Source organism: Vicugna pacos, chromosome 2, assembly GCF_048564905.1.
Source record: "Vicugna pacos chromosome 2, VicPac4, whole genome shotgun sequence".
Lineage (NCBI taxonomy): Eukaryota > Metazoa > Chordata > Mammalia > Artiodactyla > Camelidae > Vicugna > Vicugna pacos.
The window spans coordinates 50,930,783-50,952,522 of record NC_132988.1 but is presented as its reverse complement, the minus strand read 5'-3'; the positions used below and the strand labels follow the sequence as shown (position 1 = coordinate 50,952,522).

The 21,740-nt window shown below is 35.7% G+C and overlaps 1 protein-coding gene across 8 annotated transcripts in view; it reads right to left on the bottom strand.

The window, feature by feature from the left end:
* The window catches only part of EMCN (endomucin), a 92,710-nt gene that overhangs the window by 51,425 nt on the left and 19,545 nt on the right, over positions 1-21,740 (bottom strand). For all 8 annotated transcript variants that reach the window (XM_072939982.1, XM_015243288.3, XM_015243289.3 and 5 more), the window contains exon 2: positions 7,958-8,089. In XM_072939982.1, coding sequence (XP_072796083.1) covers positions 7,958-8,089 — 132 coding nt within the window. The remainder of the gene's footprint in view (positions 1-7,957; positions 8,090-21,740) is intronic.

Genomic DNA, 21,740 nt, shown 5'->3' with positions numbered 1-21,740 from the left:
TAGTAGGAAGGTTAAAAGACAAAGTAGTAAAATCATTATACCAACAATAGGTATTTAAAGGATGCCCCAAACAAAAAGATGTAAAAGTTGATGTCAAAAGCATTAAATATATATATATATATATATATATATATATATATATATATATATTTATGTTGTTATATAAAAACTTCCTGGTAATCACAAACCAAAAATCTGTAACAGTTACAAACAAACAAAAGAAAAAAAATCCAAACAAAACACCAAAGATTGTCATCAAATCATAAGGAAAAGAGCAAAAGAAGAAGAAAAAAAACAAAAAAGAACCAGAAAACAATTAACAAAATGAAAATACATACACACCTATCAATGATTACTTTAAATGTAAATGAACTAAATGTTCCAATCAAAAGACATAGAGTGGCTGATTGGATTAAAAAAACAAAAATAATAAGACCAACATTTATGCTGCCTACAAGAGATTCACTTCAGATTTAAAGACACACATAGATTGAAAATGAGAGAACGGAAAAAGTATTTCATGTAGATGCAAACGAAAAGAGAGCTGGTGTAGCAATACTCGTAACAGACAAAGACTGTAGCAAAAGATGAAGAAGGACTTTACATAATGATTAAGGGATCAATCCACAGAAAGATAAAATAATTGTAAATATATATGCACTCAATATAGGAGCACCAAAATATATAAAACAAATATTATCAAATGTAAAGGAGAAACTGACAGCAACACAATAGTAGAGTACTTTAACACCCCAAATGCATCAACTACCAAAACTGAGTCAGGAAGAAATAGAAAATCTACATGGAAACAAACAGACTGCTAAATATTTCTCCAACAGAGATGTGTTTATTTGGGACCAGAGGAGAACTGCAATTCAAGGTCTGCAAACATGCAAGTTCCCCCATGGCAAGGGAAGAAGAACACTTTTATAGAGGGGGAAAAAGAAGTTAGGAGGGCAATAATGAACAGAGTCCATGGCTTTGTATTGGCTGACTCCTTGCCAGGAAAGAAAAGGAGTCTTCTTCGTACTGAGCTCAGCTACTGTCCCACTGTTGTCCCAAGGTGTGAGAGCTCCCCCTCTTGGTGCATCGACTCTATTTAACTGAGGTTTCTGTTTATTAATTTTTGAAAATACTCAAGAGAAATGAAAACACATGGGTACATGAAAACTTGCACATGAATGCTCTTAGCAGCATTATTTACAACAGGCAAAAAGGCAGAAACAACTCAAATGTCCATCAAGTAAGAAATAGATAAGTAAAATGTGGTATAGCCACACAATGAAATATTATTCAGTCATAAAAAAGAATGAACTACAGATACATGTTATAGCATAGTTGAACCTAAAAACATTATGCTAAGTGAAAGAAGCCAGACACAAAAGCTCATATATCATATGATTCTATTCATGTGAAATCTCTAGAATAGGTAAATAAATCTATAGAGACACAAAGTAGGCTAGTGGTTTCTAAGAATTGGGGGGAAGGGTAAATGGGGAGGGATTGGTGATAGATGCAGGGTTTTTTCTTGGGGGGATGAAAATGTTCTGGAATTAGATAATGGTGACGGTTGCACAATCTTGTGAATATACTAAAACCCACTGAATTATATACTTTAAAAAGGTGACTGTTATGGTATGTGAACTATACACATTAAAAAAAGGTGGCAAAACAAAGCATTACTCATCTTCATCTTTAACTGTTGTGGTTAATGAAGAAACTATTGTTGGTGGTTTTGGAGGTGTTTTTAAGGATTCCTTGTTGGTAGTTCCTAGTTTGATAAGATAGATGACATTATTATTAATTGCAGTTTCATCTCCCCTGTCATGGAATAAATAAAAGTAAGTCAAACCTAAAGGTAGGTAAGCCTTTGTCTTTAATTTTGCCATTTTCCAGCTTCTTTTGGTCAAAGTGAGGAATGTAAGTATGTAAGGGCTGAATGCTTGGGTGGCTCTATGAAAACACACACACACACACACACACACACACACACATTTTTGTATAGTAGACCCAAAAAGCAAATTTTCACTGCATATTGTTACCTGGATCTCTTTAAATATGCAAAAAAAATTGTAAAAAATGAATGATTTAAAATAATTTTATTTTTCAATGACCTGATCAATAGGACATAGGAGTAATGTGCCTTCTTTTTTCAAAATTACATTTCATTTTATTGACTTAGTTATGACCTGAAACTTCCAAATAAACATAAATCATAAAAGAACTTACAAACTCCTGTAATTAATTAATTTTTTCATTTATGAAACAATAATTGAGTTCCCACTCTGTACAAGGCCCTCTACTGGACTCTTAAGGGAAGTATCTAACTCTTAGTCATCTTTTTATTCTGAGTCATATGAAGAGTCATTCCTGGCATACAGTGGGCATGTAGTAAACATTGTTTCAGATGAGGTGGCACTCACACAGGACAGGAGGACCAACACAAGGACAGAGATCTACTTTAAGTAGTGAACACAACTTACCAGTGTGATACCCATAATAGTCAGCATTCCCCTTTTTCTTAACACACGTTAGCATGTCCTTTTGTGATTAGGGGCAAGGGTGCCATTTTTACTATGTGGCATATATAGAATCTTGGTTCTCATATATATATATGCATGCTATATTTGAGGGAGGGACTATCTGGATCTGCACAGTTTACCTAATACTTTAAAACCCTAGTCTAGGGGAGAGTTTTCAAGGGTAAGCTGGCTGGAGCTGATTGTCAGAATAAACTAGAGATCATAAGAGGAAGATAGAGCTTTGGAGGATTGTTGAGGACAAATGCCTCTAAGCAGGTGGTGAAGGTTTGTCTACTGCTCACTCTTCTGTCCTCATTGCTTTTAGGGAGTATAGGTTATTACAGCAATGGAAAGGGGCTGTAATAAGCAGATTCTATGAATTATAATGTGGAGGGTATCAAAGCACTTGAGATTTTCTAAAAGTTTTCTACACCCATATGTGATTGTATTTTAAAAGAAGAAATCAACAAAGGAATCATTATCCTTAAAAGCTTAGGGTTGAGATTTTGCATTGCCCACTCACATGATCCCAGCATCTTAAGGTAAATACGTTAATGGTATAAATGAAGTGTCCCCTCCAGCCAAATGTGGTGCTTTTGTTTTCACTTCATCACTACTCTTAGGTTCTTAGTACCAAAAACAGGCTTAATTGAATTTTTACAATCACCCTGCCATGAGTTTTACTGGCATACGTGTCCTATATTTCTTAAAAATTCAAGACACAGAGATGATTACAGGAAATAATTAGGACACATAATGGTAAATAGAAAAAAAATGTCAAATGTGTAGAATCTTTGAGTTTCTGAAGCCTTTGACCCTTTTCTTTTAGACCTTGGTCTAAAAGATCCTGACTTCACATTTGATACAGGGAAGAGATGTAACAAAGTTGAGCTTTGGCACAAGTATTCAGCTCAAGTTTTGTATTTGGCTTCAGTTTCAGCTTTGGTCTTTAGAAAACGGAATAGCTAAGTGGCTGTACATTTCTGGTGCTCCTGAACTTGTGTGTAACAGTGATCTTGTGATGTTGCTGATGATCTCTAGATCCAATCAGTGTAACAGTATTGAGAACATAAATAGGACATAATTTATTTTGAATTTGTTATTAATGTATGAATATTCACTTTCAAATACGGGTAAGCATTCCACATATAATTTTTAGTGAAATTCTTCTTATGTGCTAAATACGTTAAAATTCTATAGTATAAATGCATCCTTATTATTGAAAAATTAGAATGTTGCATTAGCTATTGAAGTTTGTGAGTTCTGTTAATTTTATGCACAAAACAATGTTTAAATACTATAAAGTAGTTAACAAAAGAAATAGACTGAATTTAATATGAACATTAAGAATGCTATGGCTATATATATCTTCAGGGGTATTATATTATTTTGAGTCAACAAATATTTATAAAAGATTAAATCAAAATAATATTATAATTTTACTCTCTATAAAATTGTCTAGTGAACTATCATTCATAACACTTTCCAATATAATCTTTTAGAGCTATATTTAATTCCATTTTAGGACACAAGGGTTTTAAGAAAGTGTCTAATTTGTAAACATTTCATATCATTAGAAGAAAAACTAAAAGTAAAATGTCAACTTTATCACTTCAAAATTCTATGAAAAGGAAAAACCAAAAAAAGTCATGTACAAAGATATCCCAGGTAGTTCATCTTCAATTCAAACTTAACAAAGAATATAAAGATAGTGGATAAAAGAAGAAAGACCTGGAGAAAAATGAGGTCCCTAAACCTATTTTTTGCCCCATTAATCATATAAGAAAATTTATAAGAATGTCTTTTGAAAGTCTGTTCTTTATAGTCTTCTCTTAGTTAACTGGCACCCTGTATGGGAGAGGTGGCCAAAAATATCTGGCCCCTCTACTGACCTCAGCTGAAATTGAATATCTATTTAGTATCAAAATTCTGAAGTATCAGTGCTGAGAAAGTTTTATTTCTGCGTTATAATTCAGCTCATTAAATTTTTTTGACTGTTAATTGTTTTAATAATTACATTTCAAGAATGACATTTTGGGTTTATTGCTAAATCTTTGAAGTCCATTTCACGATGATAACATTCAGTGTCTGCCAAATGTTGATTTCAACTCTGGCTACTTGGCCTTAGAACAAAATGGGCAGAGCACTTGATACACGTCTAGAAAGAGATCAAGTCCCATCTCTCTAATTGGGTGAACCTTTGAAATCAAGCTCTGCTCTGGGCAAAGCTCTGTCAGTCACCTCTGCCACTGTGACTGTGCTGCTGTGAGAAGCCCATCTCAGCTGCACATTTTCTACTTTTCTGATGGTAGAATTTCTGCCATTGTCAGAAGGAAGAAAATGTACATGTTTTAGATAGACATAAGCACTAGTTAATCAAATGTCTTTTGATCCTTAAAATCTGAGTGGGAAACCTTAAAATGAAAATAAAGAAGCTTCTCCACATTGTATTTTGGAGTGGGGGCATAGTAAATCATTTGATTGTGTCTTAAATGATCATGGTGGCCATGAGCAAGGGGGAATAAAGAATCATTTCACTGTAGGTATACTTTTTGTGGTATTATTGCACAATCTAAAAGTGGTGATCTTGGAGGATGAGACAATGTATAAAACTCCCCCAAATGTAAACTCCTCACAAGTTTGAAGCCAGAAAGCCATATATAGTGATATACTGCTTAGAATATGAGAGTTTGAGACATATTTCCATGTTCTTCCTTACCTGTGCTTTAATCATAGTCTTTAGGAACCTGGGCAATATCCGTATACAAAACCCAACTCACCTACACTCTTCATACACAAATGGTGATCAAGTAAGCCAGATAAAAAGTAGTTCCTTTCTCTCCTCTCTCCTCCTCCTTGTTCCTCTATTTTCCTACAAGCACAGCGGACCCCCAGCTGCCAGGCTCCATACCCCTCTTCCACCACGTTGGACCTGTCTCTCCTCCTGGACCGCAGTCACTCGTGGACATCAGAGCCTGCCCTTCGTCCCCTTTATCTTCATCTGTCCTCCACCATCGATTGCTCTCTCAGCTAGTTTCCTGAGATCCCAGAACGTCCTCATTTCTTTCCCTTCACCCCTCTCCCACTGCTATATTCATGGTTACCAGATTTTAACCCTTAAAACCTTCTGAAATGGAGTTTAAATGATATTAATGCATTACTATTACTTTGGGAGATTTGATAATGACATTGTAGCTTTGTAATAAATTGACCTTATTTGTTGTGATGCACTCTTAGTGTGCAGAGGTAAAATGGCAAAAATCTGAATTCCCTTCAAAATATTTGAAAAGGAAATAAGAAGAGAGAGAAAAGAAAAAGGAAGAATGGATGCAAGCAAGGAAAAGAGGAAAAAAGGAAGGAGAAAGAAAGGAAAGGAGGAAAGGAGAAGGAAAGAAAGAAGAAAAAAGGGAGGAAGGAAAGAAGGAGAAAGAAAAAGAAAAATGAAGCAAAGGGGGTAAAATCTTGATAAGTATTGATTCTGAGAGATGAGCATGGAAATGAATTCCAGTACTCTCTGCTGGTGGGTACATCTGGACGTTTTTATAACAAAAATAATAAAAGAAAATTTTTACAATTGAATTTGAATAATTTGAAACTCATCTGGAGAACTTTTGAAGAATACAGACAGACCAGAGTTTATTTTTTATTAATTAACATAAAGTAGTAAAAGTGCCCCCCAAAATGAATTAGGAGAAACATGTGTGTGTGTGTACATGATTTTGAATGTGCACTTGTTTCAGAGAAAGGTGCTTCAGTGCCCCACTGCAGAAGCCACCCGTGGTAAAGCTGATAGAAAGTCTCCCCAGTTATCTTTTATATGAGTAGGTATAGAGTTTCCCTTCCAAGTCAGAGCGGTATAATGCACTTCTGGTACCAAAAATGACAATTCTGAATTCATTCACCGAGCCTGAGCCCCCCACCTCTGCCCTTTCCCGGTCACTGAACATAGTGATTAGGACTTGTGTTATTATTTGGACAATGTTATTCACCATAGATCGCTGTAGGCAGGACTAGAGATCTCCCCACTGAGAAAACATAATTTCCAAGTAGTTAATATAAAAATTGTTGAACTTCAACCCTTCGGGTGTTCATGCAGGGTCAGCATCTCTCTTCTCTGTATTGGTACTTTTGGGAGCATATGATTGATTGCAAAGTAATATACTTTTACCAAATTAGTGCAGTTTTATGCCAAGGACTCAACTGGCAACTCACAAAAAGAGAGAGAGAGAGAGAAGGAGCAAATAGTTACACCCTGTAAAAGCACTAGAATACCACCACTTAAACTCTGGGAATATAGGGCTTAGACAATTTTTTTAAATAAAATATAAAACACAGTGTGCAGGGTGTTGGCTGGAGGCCTCGTGGGCCCTGGTTTCCTGATTGTGTCATTTGGACTTTCTCTTGATTGGCAATAAAGTGTGTACCACATTCTGAGAATAAAATCCCCTGTGCTGCCCTCACTGTGTACTGCTTTCTGCTGGTTTGGTAGAGTTCTAAGGAGAACTGGTTTGTCTCCACATTAGAATTAGACATTTCAGAAATAATGCACTGTATTCATAACACCGTGTTTCTCCATGAATCACCATCCGATTTGAATCCAGTGAGCTAGCCCTCATCAGTCATCTGCATGTCTTAGAACAAAAGTTAAATGAAGAATAGAGAGGCAAGGAAGTCAGCAGTGGGAATGTCAGTTCATTAGGGTGTTTGCTTTTGAGATCTTTCTGTGACCTTAGCTGCTAACCAGGTTTCTGCCCATAGGCAATCCATAAACACTTCTGTTGCCCACCGCCGCTGATTACTAGACCTGAATGATATGCCTCATTTTATGTATTGCAGGATGGACAATGCAGTTTGCACAGAATTGATAACCCCTTAAGTTTTTAATTGACTGATCCTAATGGCTCATTGTATTTTCATGGATAATAAGGTCATCCCTTTAATACCAAGGGCCATAAAATATGATACAGTTGTCACTCAGTCCAACAGCAATCATGATGACATTGCTACTGAGGTTTATAAATTAAATCTATTATCAGCCTAATGTAACTAATAAAATCGGTCTGTTATTAATACAGTTTCACCTTGTTAGCTGTGCTACTTAGGTGGAGAACTGGAATATTTAGAAAGGTATTTTTATGACTGAGGAATGATCATTTTTTTTCCTCTAAAAATAAACTTTGTATATGTAACATTCACACTACGATCATTCTCAAACAGGAAGTAATCCAAAGGGATGTAATCAAAGAAACCCACTGTGATCTCAGGGCTTTGTAGTCAACACAAAATAACACATGAATTTCAAAATAGTGAAATAGCACAGACCATCCAAACGACAGATAAAAGGCCCCAAATTATTTTCCTATGATTAAATAATAAAGGTGCTACTAACTTTATTTGCTAAAGTTAGAGTAAATTTCAAGAAGAATTAATCCTACCTTTAGGAGTCGTTCCACCTGTTGATTTCCCAGCAGGACTTGTCAATGTCCCCTCACGTGATGTTGGCATGGGTGTAGAGGTTACTGTAGAGGTTATTGTAGAGTTTGTCGATGGTGATGAAGCAGGAGGTTCTGTATTTTTGATTTGGGGAAAAAAGTAAATTGCGTTAAAATAGTTACATTAAAATTTACATTTATTTTGCCAATCAACAAACTAGACTAGTATAAAGTAAATTGTATGTATACTGCTGCAGCAGGGTATGGGTTTGGAATTAATTTTCTTTTCTTCTTTTTAATTTTTTAATTGAAGTATAATTGATTTACAATGGAATTATTTTTCTAATTATAATGAATTCAGCCTTGAGTTCAGCATTCATTCACTAACTCCATCTACTTCTCACCAATGGCATGAATTTTCAAGATGGCTGGCAGGAGCCATGTGTGGTTCCACAGTAAAATAATATCTGACAGAACTGGGGAGGAGTAAACATGTAAATGTGAAATATAACAATATTCTTAAGCCAACTAAACGAACATTGTCAGATGAAATAATTAAATAGGCATTTTCTAGGCAGTGGATATTCTGCTAAATGTTCTTGTAGTATGTTAATTTAAAGTTACTAAGTACTAAAACGTCATATTAGTACATCTCTTCTTGTATATAGCATTTTCCTCTTTCTCTCTCCTGTCTGCTCTCTCTCTACACATATGTATATGTATACATACATATATACTACTTATATATATACATATTCCAAAAAGACAATATATTTTAAAGAAATTCAACAATTGCAACATATCTTCATTTTTGGCTATGGAGCCACCATAAATCTGTGTTTTCAAATGATTTATTTCTCTCAATTGTAATAATCAAAGACACAGAAGTAAAGGCAATACATTTTATACATTGTTATGTATATCATATATTTATTTTTAATAATTTTTAGCAATAGAAAGTCAACATCTTAGAATTTTTAAAAATTACTATAATTCTTAAAATTTCCATTGCAATATTATTATTTTTTTCAAAGTGCAGTATGCAGGACTTAATACTCAGTGATCTGTGGAAAGATTTGTTTCACACAACATTACTGTAATTTATTGGTGTTGTATAATCTTTTTAATCCTGTATTTGTTGGACTTCTCTCTGTATACTCACTGTTAAGTTGAAGATCAAAAAACAGCAAACAAATATCTACAAATAATGTGGAAAAGTATTCCTGTTCATGGGAAGCATTATTTTTATGATGTTACTTCATCTGTATACAGAACAGTTGACCCTTGAACACCTTGAGGGTTGGGGGTGCAGACCCTCCACATAGTTGAAAATCTGAGGATAACTTACAGTCAGCCCTTCCTATTAAAAGTTTCTATGCATCCAAAGATTCAACCAACTTCAGATTGTGGAGCAGTAGTATACACTGTTGAAACAAATCCATGTATAAGTGGACCCAAGCAGTTCAAACCCATGTTGTTCAAGGGTCAACTGTATGTAGAGTCAGTACGACATTAGTTAAGAGGATGGACTTTGAGTAACAAAGACTTACTTTCAAATCCCAAACTGGGTATATAATTACAGTAAATGTATGTCATTAATATGACTTTTCAAATTTAAATTTCATCCAAAATTTTGAATCTGAGAAAAGGCAATAAGCTGGCAAGTCAATGAAAAGCCGTATTTCAGATGTCATGAGCTAGAGTGTACTTCCTGTTTCATTTTACAGACTTGACGGGCTTGGAAGCATTAGCGCTGACTTTGTTTATTATAGGCAGTACAAGAAATTGCTTGAGGTATTCAGTGCATACAGAGTGTTCAGCACAGACGGGAATGACAGAACTGCCTTTTCACAGGCTTTACGGAAATCAAGTCAAAAGCTTTTTTCACCTCGAGGTACACTTCACACCTTGGTCTTACTTTCCTCCACTCCCCCAGCGCCACCCCCCCAGCAATATGCAGCAGGGGAAGGAACACAGCATGCACGAGGTTACCTTTGCTCTGTTAGGCATTTTGTTCTCATTATCTTTCCTTTTGGCCTAGCATCCATGATGTAACACTAATTTCTAAGGTTAAATTGAGGTTGAGGGAGTAGTTATTCAAAGAAGCATATCCCACTTGGACTGAAACTCTAACCTGCAAATAACTTGAATGATCTCTATCTGTTGACTTGCTTAATAGCAACAACCTTAATTTCTGAGCATAATCAACATTTCCAGAGATATTTATCGTATTTCTTGCCTCCTTCTCTTACTTCCTTATTTCCTTCTTTCTTGCCTGTTTTTGCTTCCACACACACTTACTGGGTAACTAATATAAAAAGCACAGTTAGATACTGTAAAAGATGCTATGTTGTACCACATCACATCACCCTTGCCCAGCTTTGCCTCCGGAAGGGAACATAATGCCTGCACACAATAAAAAGTAAAGAACATCCTGTATGAGTTGTGCAGACCAGTGTTTTTCAAACTCCAGGCCATGATGCAAGTAAAGAGTAATTTAAATCTATTTAATGGATTGCAGTCAGAGCTTTTGCCAAATGAAAGAGAAAAGAGACAGTATTAGAGTAATATTACAATTAATGAGGGCTAGTATTGTTTCGTGAAACTTTTGTTTAGGAGAGTGTGTGTGTATTTGAATAAAATGTGTGTCAGTGCAAAATACATTTCTTATTATGATTCCAGCTAAAAAAATTTGAAAGCTAAGGGACAAAAAATAATTGGGGCAAGAGTTGGTAAGATAAAAGATGACCGCCTACTGGCATGAGCAAGGAAAACTTCATGAGAGAGTTGACATAGGAGCTGGAGCTGGAAGAGTAAGTGGTGTGTCCACCCAGGAAGAGGAAAAAGCCTGGGCAAAGGTCTGAAGTGGGGGAGTGAGAGGTATTTGAGAGGACTACGACCAGTTCTGTTTGGCTGGATTGCTGTATGCCATGACAGGACATGATGGACGCTGTCTGGTAAAATTCTGGAGGCCAGATCATAAAGGACCTTGAGCATCAAGCCAGGGACTTGGGACCTTATCTACGAGTCAGTGGGGAGCCCTGAGAAGTGATCAAATGGAAATTCTACTGTTGGGAAAATGATGGAGAAATGAGTAGGGCAGAGAAGGAAGAGACACCAGTTGAACTCAACCAGAACCCCCATATTTCTGTTTACTAATGTCATCAGCCCTCCTCAAGTCATCAAGTGAGATCAGTGAGTTCACACCTGTAAAATGACTGCAGGCAAACTACGAGGTGGCAAACTTTGAGCTACTTCTATGTTAAGATTAAGATGTACTGTAAGGCTTTTCCTCCTCACCTTCCTTCTACACTTTTCGCCACTGATTTCCCTAAGTAAAACCTTAGTCCATTAGCATGCACTTAATGTCTCCATTATTAGTTCTTCAAATTGTTCAACAGAGAGAATTCCCTGTTTTGGCAAGGACTGGCAAACAACCCCTAAAAATACTGATTGTCACTATGTGTCAGGTAACATGTAAGTACCCTGTGGACTATCTCATTTAAGCCTAAGAAAGACCCTACAATGCTCAGCCCCTTTAAGGTCATCATGTTAAGAGGACATTGAGGCTCAAAACTGGTAAGCAGCTTGCCCACATTATACACCAGGAAGTGATACAGCTGGAATTTTAGTCCAGACACCCTTGACTCCATAGTATATACCTTTAACCATCAGACATCTGGCCACGGGAAGGTAGCTCCATAGAAAGCCATGTGCCCCTGCTGCACCTGCTTTATGCTTTTGACAGGGTATGATATTAACAGGGTGAAAGTGATTAGATATACAGATGCTTTGTCCCTATGTACCTAGGATGAGGAAATAGACAAAACATGACCCTTTTTTTTTATCAATAACAAGCATTCATTCTGTCATACACATACACAAACACACATATAAAATGTTTTCATATTAGACGTAAAGCTTTAAAGGATGTTTCCAATCTTTTAAAACTATTTAAAATTGAAAAATAAAAATTGAGATTTACTCGGTGTGAAAAATTCTGCAGATAGGAACTTTCTCTTCTGATACGACAGGAAAAGAATTAGTTCCTCTAACTACCACTGCTGAAAGTTTCATTGACCAGGATACAACTAACCACCAGTTCCACTCTACTGTATTATCTGTAAATTGCTTCTAGGTCTGATTTGATCTCATAATACACTATTGAGGAAGACAGTTTATTCTGAATCGTCTTCTCTCCACGGGACATGGTGAAGTAGCGTTTTTCCTCTCTTTATCTCCAGAATGACCAAAGACAAATTTAACAAGAAGACCTGCGCTTCATGGCTTTGCTTGTGCCAAGCCAGATAGTGCTGCTCTCGGGATGTTGTAAGAGAAACAGATGGCATCTTGTCCTGATTCCACCCTCCACCCACACACTCCAACTGAGAGCGCACAAGGGATACCATAGCACCAGTTTCCTATGTTATGAAAGGATGAAGCATTATTGGGTTTTAACAAAATAACTATTTTAATTGTAACAATTTCAAGAAATTGGAGAAGTCACTTTATGGCTAGAAATCAAGTATCATATTTTCTCCTGTTTGCAAATGATCAAGTTATCGACTCCAATCTTCTTAGACTTGCTTTGTAATTACATTTCTAGGTAACTCACAAATGCTCTGTAAAAGTTAGAATTTCACTCATACGCATAATGAACAGCAACTTCCCTGGTGATCTTTTTCCCTACCTAGTCTATGTCTAAAGTCCACTGAAAATCCACTACTAAAGAAGATTGATCTTACTTTTTCTAGATCAATACAAACACTGAATGACAGTAACTTAAAATTAGAGCACTTGAGAACTGGAAGAACTTTAAAAAATATATTTTAATGTGATGGAATCCCCACATTTTATAGCTTAGAAAATGTATGAGCTTAATGTAGTTTCAAAAGATCATAGCACCAATTACTTAAAAGTTCCCTTGATCTCCAATTATATTTTAAAAATCTCTATTATATAAAAAACCTTTTTTGTTCCTCCTAATTCTCCTATTTGAGTATGTGGAATGCCCTTCTGACAGAGACAGTGCTGAAGTTTCCCTTCAAACTATATGAGAAAATGTTTATTTTGACAGTTTTAACCATAAACAGAATTTCAGAAGAAGGTCCTAAGTTCTTGAAGAGAATAGAAGGATGGTTTCTTTAGAAATATATAATTACAGTATATTCAAAATGCTGATTACAAAATTACTTTATAAGCCCTCAAAGTAACATTATTAGGTAATAATTTCATTATCTAGATCAATTGATCCATGGAATTCAATGTAAAGTAGATCATTTTGTATTTCAATAGCTTATAACATATTATTCCTACTATTTCACATTGTCTTCATGCAAGCCACCTTCTATATATGCCACCCCATGGTTTTATCTTGAAATGAAGTAGTTGTCAATTTTCACTTATCATTTGTGGATACTTAGGCCCTATGTATCCCAGCTTGTGATGAATATAGATCCACTTCTTATATTTGCATGTGATAGCAATGCATAAATTGGGGCATTATAAGTAGTGAGAAAGTCCTTTTCCATGGTACTTTGTCAGGAATTGCTAGCATTGTAATTTTCGTTCAACATATACCTTGTACCTTGTCAGCAAAGGACTAGCAGTGAATTAGCAAAATTTAAGTTGAAAATTTCAACTTTCCCTCACACATTAAAAATAGACTAAAAAATATACATATATAACATAGTTCACTACAAATTTATATGCAAAAGTAAAATACATTTATATAGTAATATAATTTAAATAAATAAATAAAATACGGTACCACTTTCAAGATTTCCATCAAACACGAGCCTTCCTGAACAGCAAGGCACCAACTCCTTTTGGTTGTCAGCATCACATCAACACATCTTTATGTTAATGGTGATTCTTGTCTTTTGGCACAGCAAAGGTCACTTTGCTTCATTGCCAGCCAAATTAAATACAGTTAACTTTTCTCAATTAAAAGAAAACAACAGTTACTGTGTGATGATGTATTCTCGATGACTTCTATTTTCACTGATCAAAAATTGTTATATCTTAATGGAAATGTGTAAGTAACTTACTAGCCGATGAGTTATTTACCTCAATCAACATTTATTAAGCCTCCATTTCAATAGGAGCAAAGCAAAAATTAAAAATATGTTTTTCTGAGAGGAACTTAAGAGTTTATTTTGATACTCAAGCTATACATATATGAAACAACTATCAGGTTATGCTAAAGCATCGTATAAAAATTGATGCTAATTAATACTATGCACAACTGGTTCTATACAATGTTAAGTGAAATCAAACAAGGTGATGTCTCTCTGTTTGTCTGGGATAATCAGAATCACCTTCTTGGTGGAACAGATTTCAAGAGGAAGAAGAGAACTGAGCACAACAAGGAAAGAAAAAATATTTCACGGAAGAAAAGGAAGAAAGATATTCAAATAGAAAGGGAAAGTCAACAGTGCCAACTAAAACAGAGGCTATGTAACCCCAGGTCTGAGAGGGTCATTGATGACATTAGACACTTAAAAGCAGAATTTTTGTGGAGAGGAAAACAGGAAAATCCTATTTTCAATGAAAACATCAGAGCAAGTGGCAACTCTTGAAACAAGGATTTGAAATTTATTTTTGTTTTCAATTAAGGCTAACGAAAGAGTGAAGCAAGCACAAACGTTTTGAGAATGCTTACCTTTCCACCTAGGAATTTGGGGGATACGTTAGAGGAAAATCTCATCTCTCACAGAGAGGAAAATATGCAGAGAAGTGGGAGTTAGCTGTGCCCAAAAGAGGAATCTCCTCAGGTTGCCAGCCATCTGTGAGGTGGGGAGGGCGCGCCAGGCCTGGCGGGCTGGAGCAGGGACAGGTGTCTCAGCCACCTGGCCCCTCGGGGGAGGACAGGAAGCCAGCCTTACATCGGTGAGTTTCTTAAACAGAAAACAACAATATCTGCAAAATGAACCTGAGGCCCTGAGGTGTTTTGGCTGACAAACGGGCGGAGGCTCACAAGGCAAATTTCCTCCACTCACCCAGGTGTCAGGGTTGAAATTACGGGCCATGCACGAATTTTTCCTTCACAAGATAACTGTGATTCTTTAAAAGTCATGTTCCATAATAAAGAGCTATTCGAGACTGTGGACTCTATTATAAGGTGGCTTTTTGTATACTGTCCCAAGTTTGAGGAGTTTCAGCTCTTTGAGGTATAAAAAGGCACAGGTTGTGTTTAATATTTTTGGAGGTGGCAACAGCAGGGGAAAGGCGCAGCCCGGCCGTGCCCCTGGGCTGTCAATCGGCCACCCCGAGACCCCTCCTACCAGGCTCTGCCCTGACCCCAGACAGGAGCTGTGGCTCTGCAGCTCAAAATGCATCTTCCAGGGAAACGAGATGGCACCAGCAAACTTTACAAGCAAGTCTCTTGGGGCTTATCTCAGCAAGGGGATCAATTTGGGGGCCCTCTCAGTCCCGGGGGGAAATAGCCAGCCCTGTTCTGCCCCTTCCCTGGGTTTATGAAGGGCTTTCTAAGATACGATTTTTTTTTTTCAGTATCTTTTTCATTATGTTTGTTAGTTGTTCTAGATTTAGGGCAATGCTACAACTTTTTTTTTTACTTTCTTGTTCTGAAGTAAAGCAACAGTGATATGGTAAATGTATTATTATTTGGTTTCATTTTTAAAGCAAAATCACCAATTACCTTACCTTGATCATATCAGAGAACTATTTTTCCCTCTTTATTTTATTTGCATCAAATTAGTTTTTAGTGTATATTTAGTGTTCCCTGTGAATGCAAGAAAAGACACTAAATAAATGAAAAATTACCTTGGTAAGGAATAAAGCAGGGACAGTGTAGTGTAGGGAGTAGGTGACCACATGACTTACCAGCTATGTGACCTTACGCAAATCATTTAATCTCTTTAGCTTCTGTTTTTAATATCATAGAAACATAACCTATAGAGTTTCTGTGCAGAACAAAACATTAATACATATAAAAGGTGGGGGTGTAGCTAACATCTGGGTTACACTAGAATTTATCCTGATTAAAAACTACAGTAATCAAAACAGCATGGTATCGGTACAAAAATAGACATATGGATCAATGGAACAGAATAGAGAGCCCAGAAATAAACCCACAAATGTCTGGTCAATTAATTTTTACCAAAGGAGGCAAAAACATACAATGGAGTAAAGACAGTCTCTTCAGCAAATGGTTTTGGGAAAACTGGACAGCAGCATGTAAATCAGTGAAGTTAGAACACTCCCTCACACCTTATACAAAAATAAACTCAAAATGGCTTAAACATTTAAACATAACACAAGACAATATAAATCTCTTAGAAGAAAACATAGACAAAACATTATCTGACATAAATCTCAGCAATATTTTCCTAGGGCAGACTACCCAGGCAATAGAAATAAGAGCAAAAATAAACATATGGGACCCAATTAAACTTATAAGATTTTGCACAGCAAAGGAAACCATAAGCAAAACAAAAAGACAACCTACGGAATAGGAGGAAATATTTGCAAAAGATGAGACTGACAAGGGCTTAATTTCCAGAATATATAAACAGCTCATACAACTTAATAAGAAAAAAACAAACAACCCAATCCAAAAATGGGCAGAAGACCTAAATTAGCAATTCTCCAGTGAAGACATGCAAATGGCCAATAGGCACATAAAAAAAACGTTCAATATTGATAATTATCAGAGAAATGCAAATCAAAACTATAATGAGGCATCACCTCACACCAGTCAGAATGGCCATCATTTAAAAGTCCATGAACGATAAATACTGGAGAGGGTGTGAAGAAAAGGGAACCCTCCTACACTTCTGGTGGGAATGTAGTTCGGTGCAGTCATTATGGAAAACAGTATGGAGATTCCTCAAAAAGCTAAAAATAGACTTACTATGTGATCCAGCAATCCCACTCCTAGGCATAAATCCAGAGAGAACCTTAATTCAAAAAGATACATGCACCCCAATGTACATAGCAGCAATATTTACAATAGTCAAAACATGGAAACAATCTAAATGTCCATCAACAAATGACTGAATAAGTAAATTGTGGTATATTTATACAATGGAATACTACTCAGCCATAAAAATAATAAAATAATGTCATTTGCAGCAACAAGGACGGGCTTGGAGATTGTCATTCTAAGTAAAGCAAACCAGAAAGAGAAAGAAAAATACCATATGATATCACTTATATATGGATCTTAAAAAAAAAAGACAAAAGAACTTATTTACAAAATAGAAACAGATTCACAGGCATAGAAAGCAAATTTATGGTTACCAGGGGGAAGGGGGTGGAAAGGGATAAATTGGGAGTTTGAGATTTGCAGATACTAACTAATATATATAAAATAGAAAAACAACACACTCATACTGCATAGCACAGGGAACTATATTCAATATCTTGTAGTAATTTATGGTAAAAAAGAATATGAAAACAAATATATGAATGTTCATGTATGACTGAAGCATTATGCTGTATACCAGAAATTGACACAACATTGTAAACTAACTATACTTTAATAAAAAACATATATACAAAAAAACTTCAGTGACATGAAATACATTTTAGAATTCTACCATCGGGTTAGACAAATTTATGTTTCTTATTTATATTGCCCCTAAATACTTAACTATTTACAGAGCCATGCCCAACATAGTCTGCAGGTTCAAGCTACTGAAGTCTTTCTGGAAAAAACAAGCTTTTCCCTAAATCATAACCTGATTGTCCCAATTCTGTCCTGACTTTGACAATCACTTTACCAGATTTTATCAATTATTTTTAGTATTCTCTTTTTCTAATATTTTCATACCATTCTTTTCAAGAAATTATAATAACACAACAGAAAGATTGCAGGATAGAATAAATAAAACTTGTAAGTTAATTTCATGTAGTAGAAGAAAACAGTTTTACATGTTGCATAGGCTCAATTTGTAAAAAGTGTTAAATATTTAGCAGTATTCTGTTTTCTCCATTAGTGGGTGCAATTATTATCTTGCTGGAAAGGGAGTTCACAATTTTCATATAAGTGATGTCTTTATCTTCAAAAAATTGGGGGACCACTTCCTTCTGGATTTTAGTACATCAATCAAAGTACAATTTTGTTAATTTGACTGATGGCTTTGTGTAGCATCACAAACTGAGCCAGAATTTGATATCTTGTCTGATTCACTCTCTGCAAATAGTCAGGGACGGTCTTTAAACACCCATGACTCATAATTTTTAATTGGAAACAAACAAGCAAAGACTTACAGAGCAGGGGATTTATAGCCCCTTATTTCTAATATGTGCCAATTCTAAATGCTAGAACAAAAGCATACCTTTTCTTCTTGTGAATGTTTCTCCAGTTTCTCCACAATGGAGATGGAAAAACTGCTCTGAATCACATGCCCAGTAGGAGTTTCTCATGTATTTATGTAAGAACAGAGAAGTCATGGTGTCTACTTTCTGATGTTGAAGACTTGCTTTTATATGGTGGATTTTCCAAATTTAAAATATTTTGAACATTCCTTTAGGATGCCATCAAAGGAGTCACTTGTGGTGGGTTAATTAAATCTAACACGTTTAAAAATAACTCTGCATGTTGTGGGACAGATGCAGCCTTTGGAAAAAGAAAGAGCTTACACTGAACATTGCAACAGATTTTTGTTATTTAATAGTAGGCAACAGACACGTTTACAGAATATGTTTTTAAAGCCTGATTGGGAAATATCTGTTCTGTTGACAAGGGAAGAAATCAGGAAAGCCCATATTTAAAGAGAAGGAGAATAAGAAGGAAACCGTGTATGTTTGCTTCTCAGTTGACTCAAATTAGTCTCATTATTTAAAAGTAGTGCCCTCTTGTATAGTATTGTTCAATTTTAACTAGAAGAATGAACAACTCCAAAATCCCTTCCCAAACACCAAGATGAACACTCGGATGGAAAATTTGTTCTTATCTAAGAAGAAATGGTCAAGTGCACACTTACAAGAGGTGATTTTGGGAATTCAAAAGGATGTCCAAAACTGTAAGAAATGTAAGAGAAAGATGCAAAGAGAACTGAACTGCTCTGCCCAAGAAAATAGAAGAGTTTTGTTATTTTTCACCCTTGAGATTGTGAGACCAGAAGATGTGGAGAACAGGAGAGAGAATAGGCCGAGAAAGCAGGTAAAGCATCCAAAAGACCCAAGAACAGGGATGTCTAAAATTCATCTTTACCTTTGCACCGCCCTGTTGTGAAACCTTCCTCCCTTCAGCGAAGTCAGCTGTCCACACGAAGCCTGCAACTACCCAGCAAGGCTTTAGTTAAGTGGGTCTTTCTGAGCTTGAATGAAAGAAAGGGAAACTCCATTTTGGTTGTTGCCAGTCAAAGTTAAAGAAACTGTCCCCGGAAACCAAAGGGAGTACAAGATTTGATGGATGCAGGAAGCTGGAAAGAAAGGTGAACGTAAGGACTTAATCCTCCCTCCATCAGAAAGGATTTGAGGAAATGTGGAGCATTGGGCTTTTTTCCAGAGCAGAGAGTAAATCTTCAGTCTGAACATATTTTTATGCTAAAGGTGGAGATAACCAGGTGCTATCTGAGTTATATAAAATTACTTTCTTATTTTATTAAGTGCTGTTTACTAGATTCCGAATCAAATTTGCTGAGTCATGAGTATGTGTTTGCTGCAGAAGATAACTGCAGATTTGTTTTATAGCAAATCATTCTAGAGTTGGCTATAAATTGTTTTCTTCACAGACATGGCGGGATGAATAATCAGAACAAACGGACTGGAGCTATAGCATAAGCACTTCAGTGCAGCAGCAATAATTATTTAAATTTGAGGTATCACCAGTATTAAGTAATAAAACATTTTCTAAATGTGAAAGCTACCATTAGATCACAGTTGACATTTATTTGTAAACTGATATTTTCTGGGTTTGAAGATGAATTCCTGCCAGAACAACTAAATTTACTTTTCTAACAGAGATATTAATAAGAGAAAATTAATAGGTGTAATCTCTCATTATTATCAATATATAATTCATTTTTTAACCCAGAATGCCTAAGTAATATGGTGCTCTGCATAACTAAGCATTTTTATTAGTTCAGGCTCATTATGTAAAATATACCAGAATAATCAATTTTCAAGCAAATCTCTAGATAGCATTAACATTCATCTGTGTATCTCCCACTACTTGATAATAGACACTTATTAACTGTTTATTATATGCTAAACATAAAACATAATTAAGTTTTTTCCTGAATAGCCAGAATCTTCAAAATATTATAATTAATCTATCATTTTAAATAGAATTACCACTGGCTAAAAATAGAATGTAAATAGAATGTTTACATTGAACATATGATCTACTGTTGAAACTTCATATTGAAATAAAATTTCTGAGTTTCAATTTTTTGGTGAATCATTATTCTTCATGCTTTATTACTGTTTGTAAAGATAGTTCTGCTCTTTTGTGAACTCAGTGTTAAATGCTGGATAAACCTGAATTTATGGAGGGTTTTTTTTGTTTTTTGGGGGTTTTTTTGGTGTAGGGTCACTTTAAAATCTGGGAAGAATTCAAGGGATATTTTCTATTTTCCTGGCACTTTTCTTATCCCTAGTGAGACTTCTGTAACATTTGAAAGCATTATACTTCCTATTCTCCTAGGTGAGAAAAGTTGAAGTGAAATGTATTTGCTAAATTCAGAAAAGTCCCTTATCAACTATCAAAGTGTCCTCAAAACTCTTGTCCATTTTAATAGACACCCAGTGAGGGAAAAAAAAAAGTTGACAGAAGGGACTGCCATACTGTAACAGTCTCCTAAGGTTTAATCTCTAGGAATGTGTGTCCAAACTTTCATTTATTCCTGTACCACTTTTATAGTTGATTCACATTCTTTACTCCACCTACTATTAGTTCCTTACTCTTTTACTTAAAACCAAATTTATTTATTAAAAATAAATTCATTTTTTAAAAAAATTATAATACTATCCCAAAAAGAAAGTAAGATCACTGGTCAGTAATTGAATTAACCATAAAAATAAATACTGGGGCAAAAGTCATATTCTATAGAGATGAACTATGATGGCTCCATGCTTGAGTCCTACTTTCTCAGTGTTGAAAAATGAAATTAGTGTGTGTTAGGGCATAGTAAAGACATAACACCAAACATACACTTAGATCGCTGTAAGTATCACAGAGATTTGAGTCAGTGCTGTTTAATTCCATTTATGCCTACAATGATCTCAGGTACCACCAGCTGTACCTATCACACAGCCCGGAAATACTGCTCTGGGTGAAAGCCTTTTAAGGCCACCCAGCAGGTCTTAAAGTGCCTTCTAATGCACTGAATTTTAGCTTCTCCACATGGCAGAAGGTCAGCCCCAACTCCATTTTTATTTTTCCTTTCTTATCTCACACCATCACACATTATTCCCATCTTTCTTTAAGAATCAAGGTTAAAGGAGCCCAATGCTCAGCATTGTTTAAGGGACTGGTAATAGAGGTAGAAAGTAAGGGCTGGGTAGGTGATCAGTAATTATTCGATGTCTCAGATACGTAAGTGGAGAAAATGCTATAGTTGATCCTTGAACAATGCGGGGATCAGGAGTATGCAGTCTGCACATAAGTTATAGTCTGTCTTCCTTATCTGTGGTTCCTCTGTATTTGAGGTTCCACATCCATAGAGTCAACCAACCTCCACTTGTATAATACTGTAGTATTTATTATTAAAAAAATCCACATAGAAGTGCATCTGCACAGTTCACACTCATGTTGTTCAAGGATCAACTGTACATAAAAAAGGATCCCCAGGGCCTACAATAATCCCAC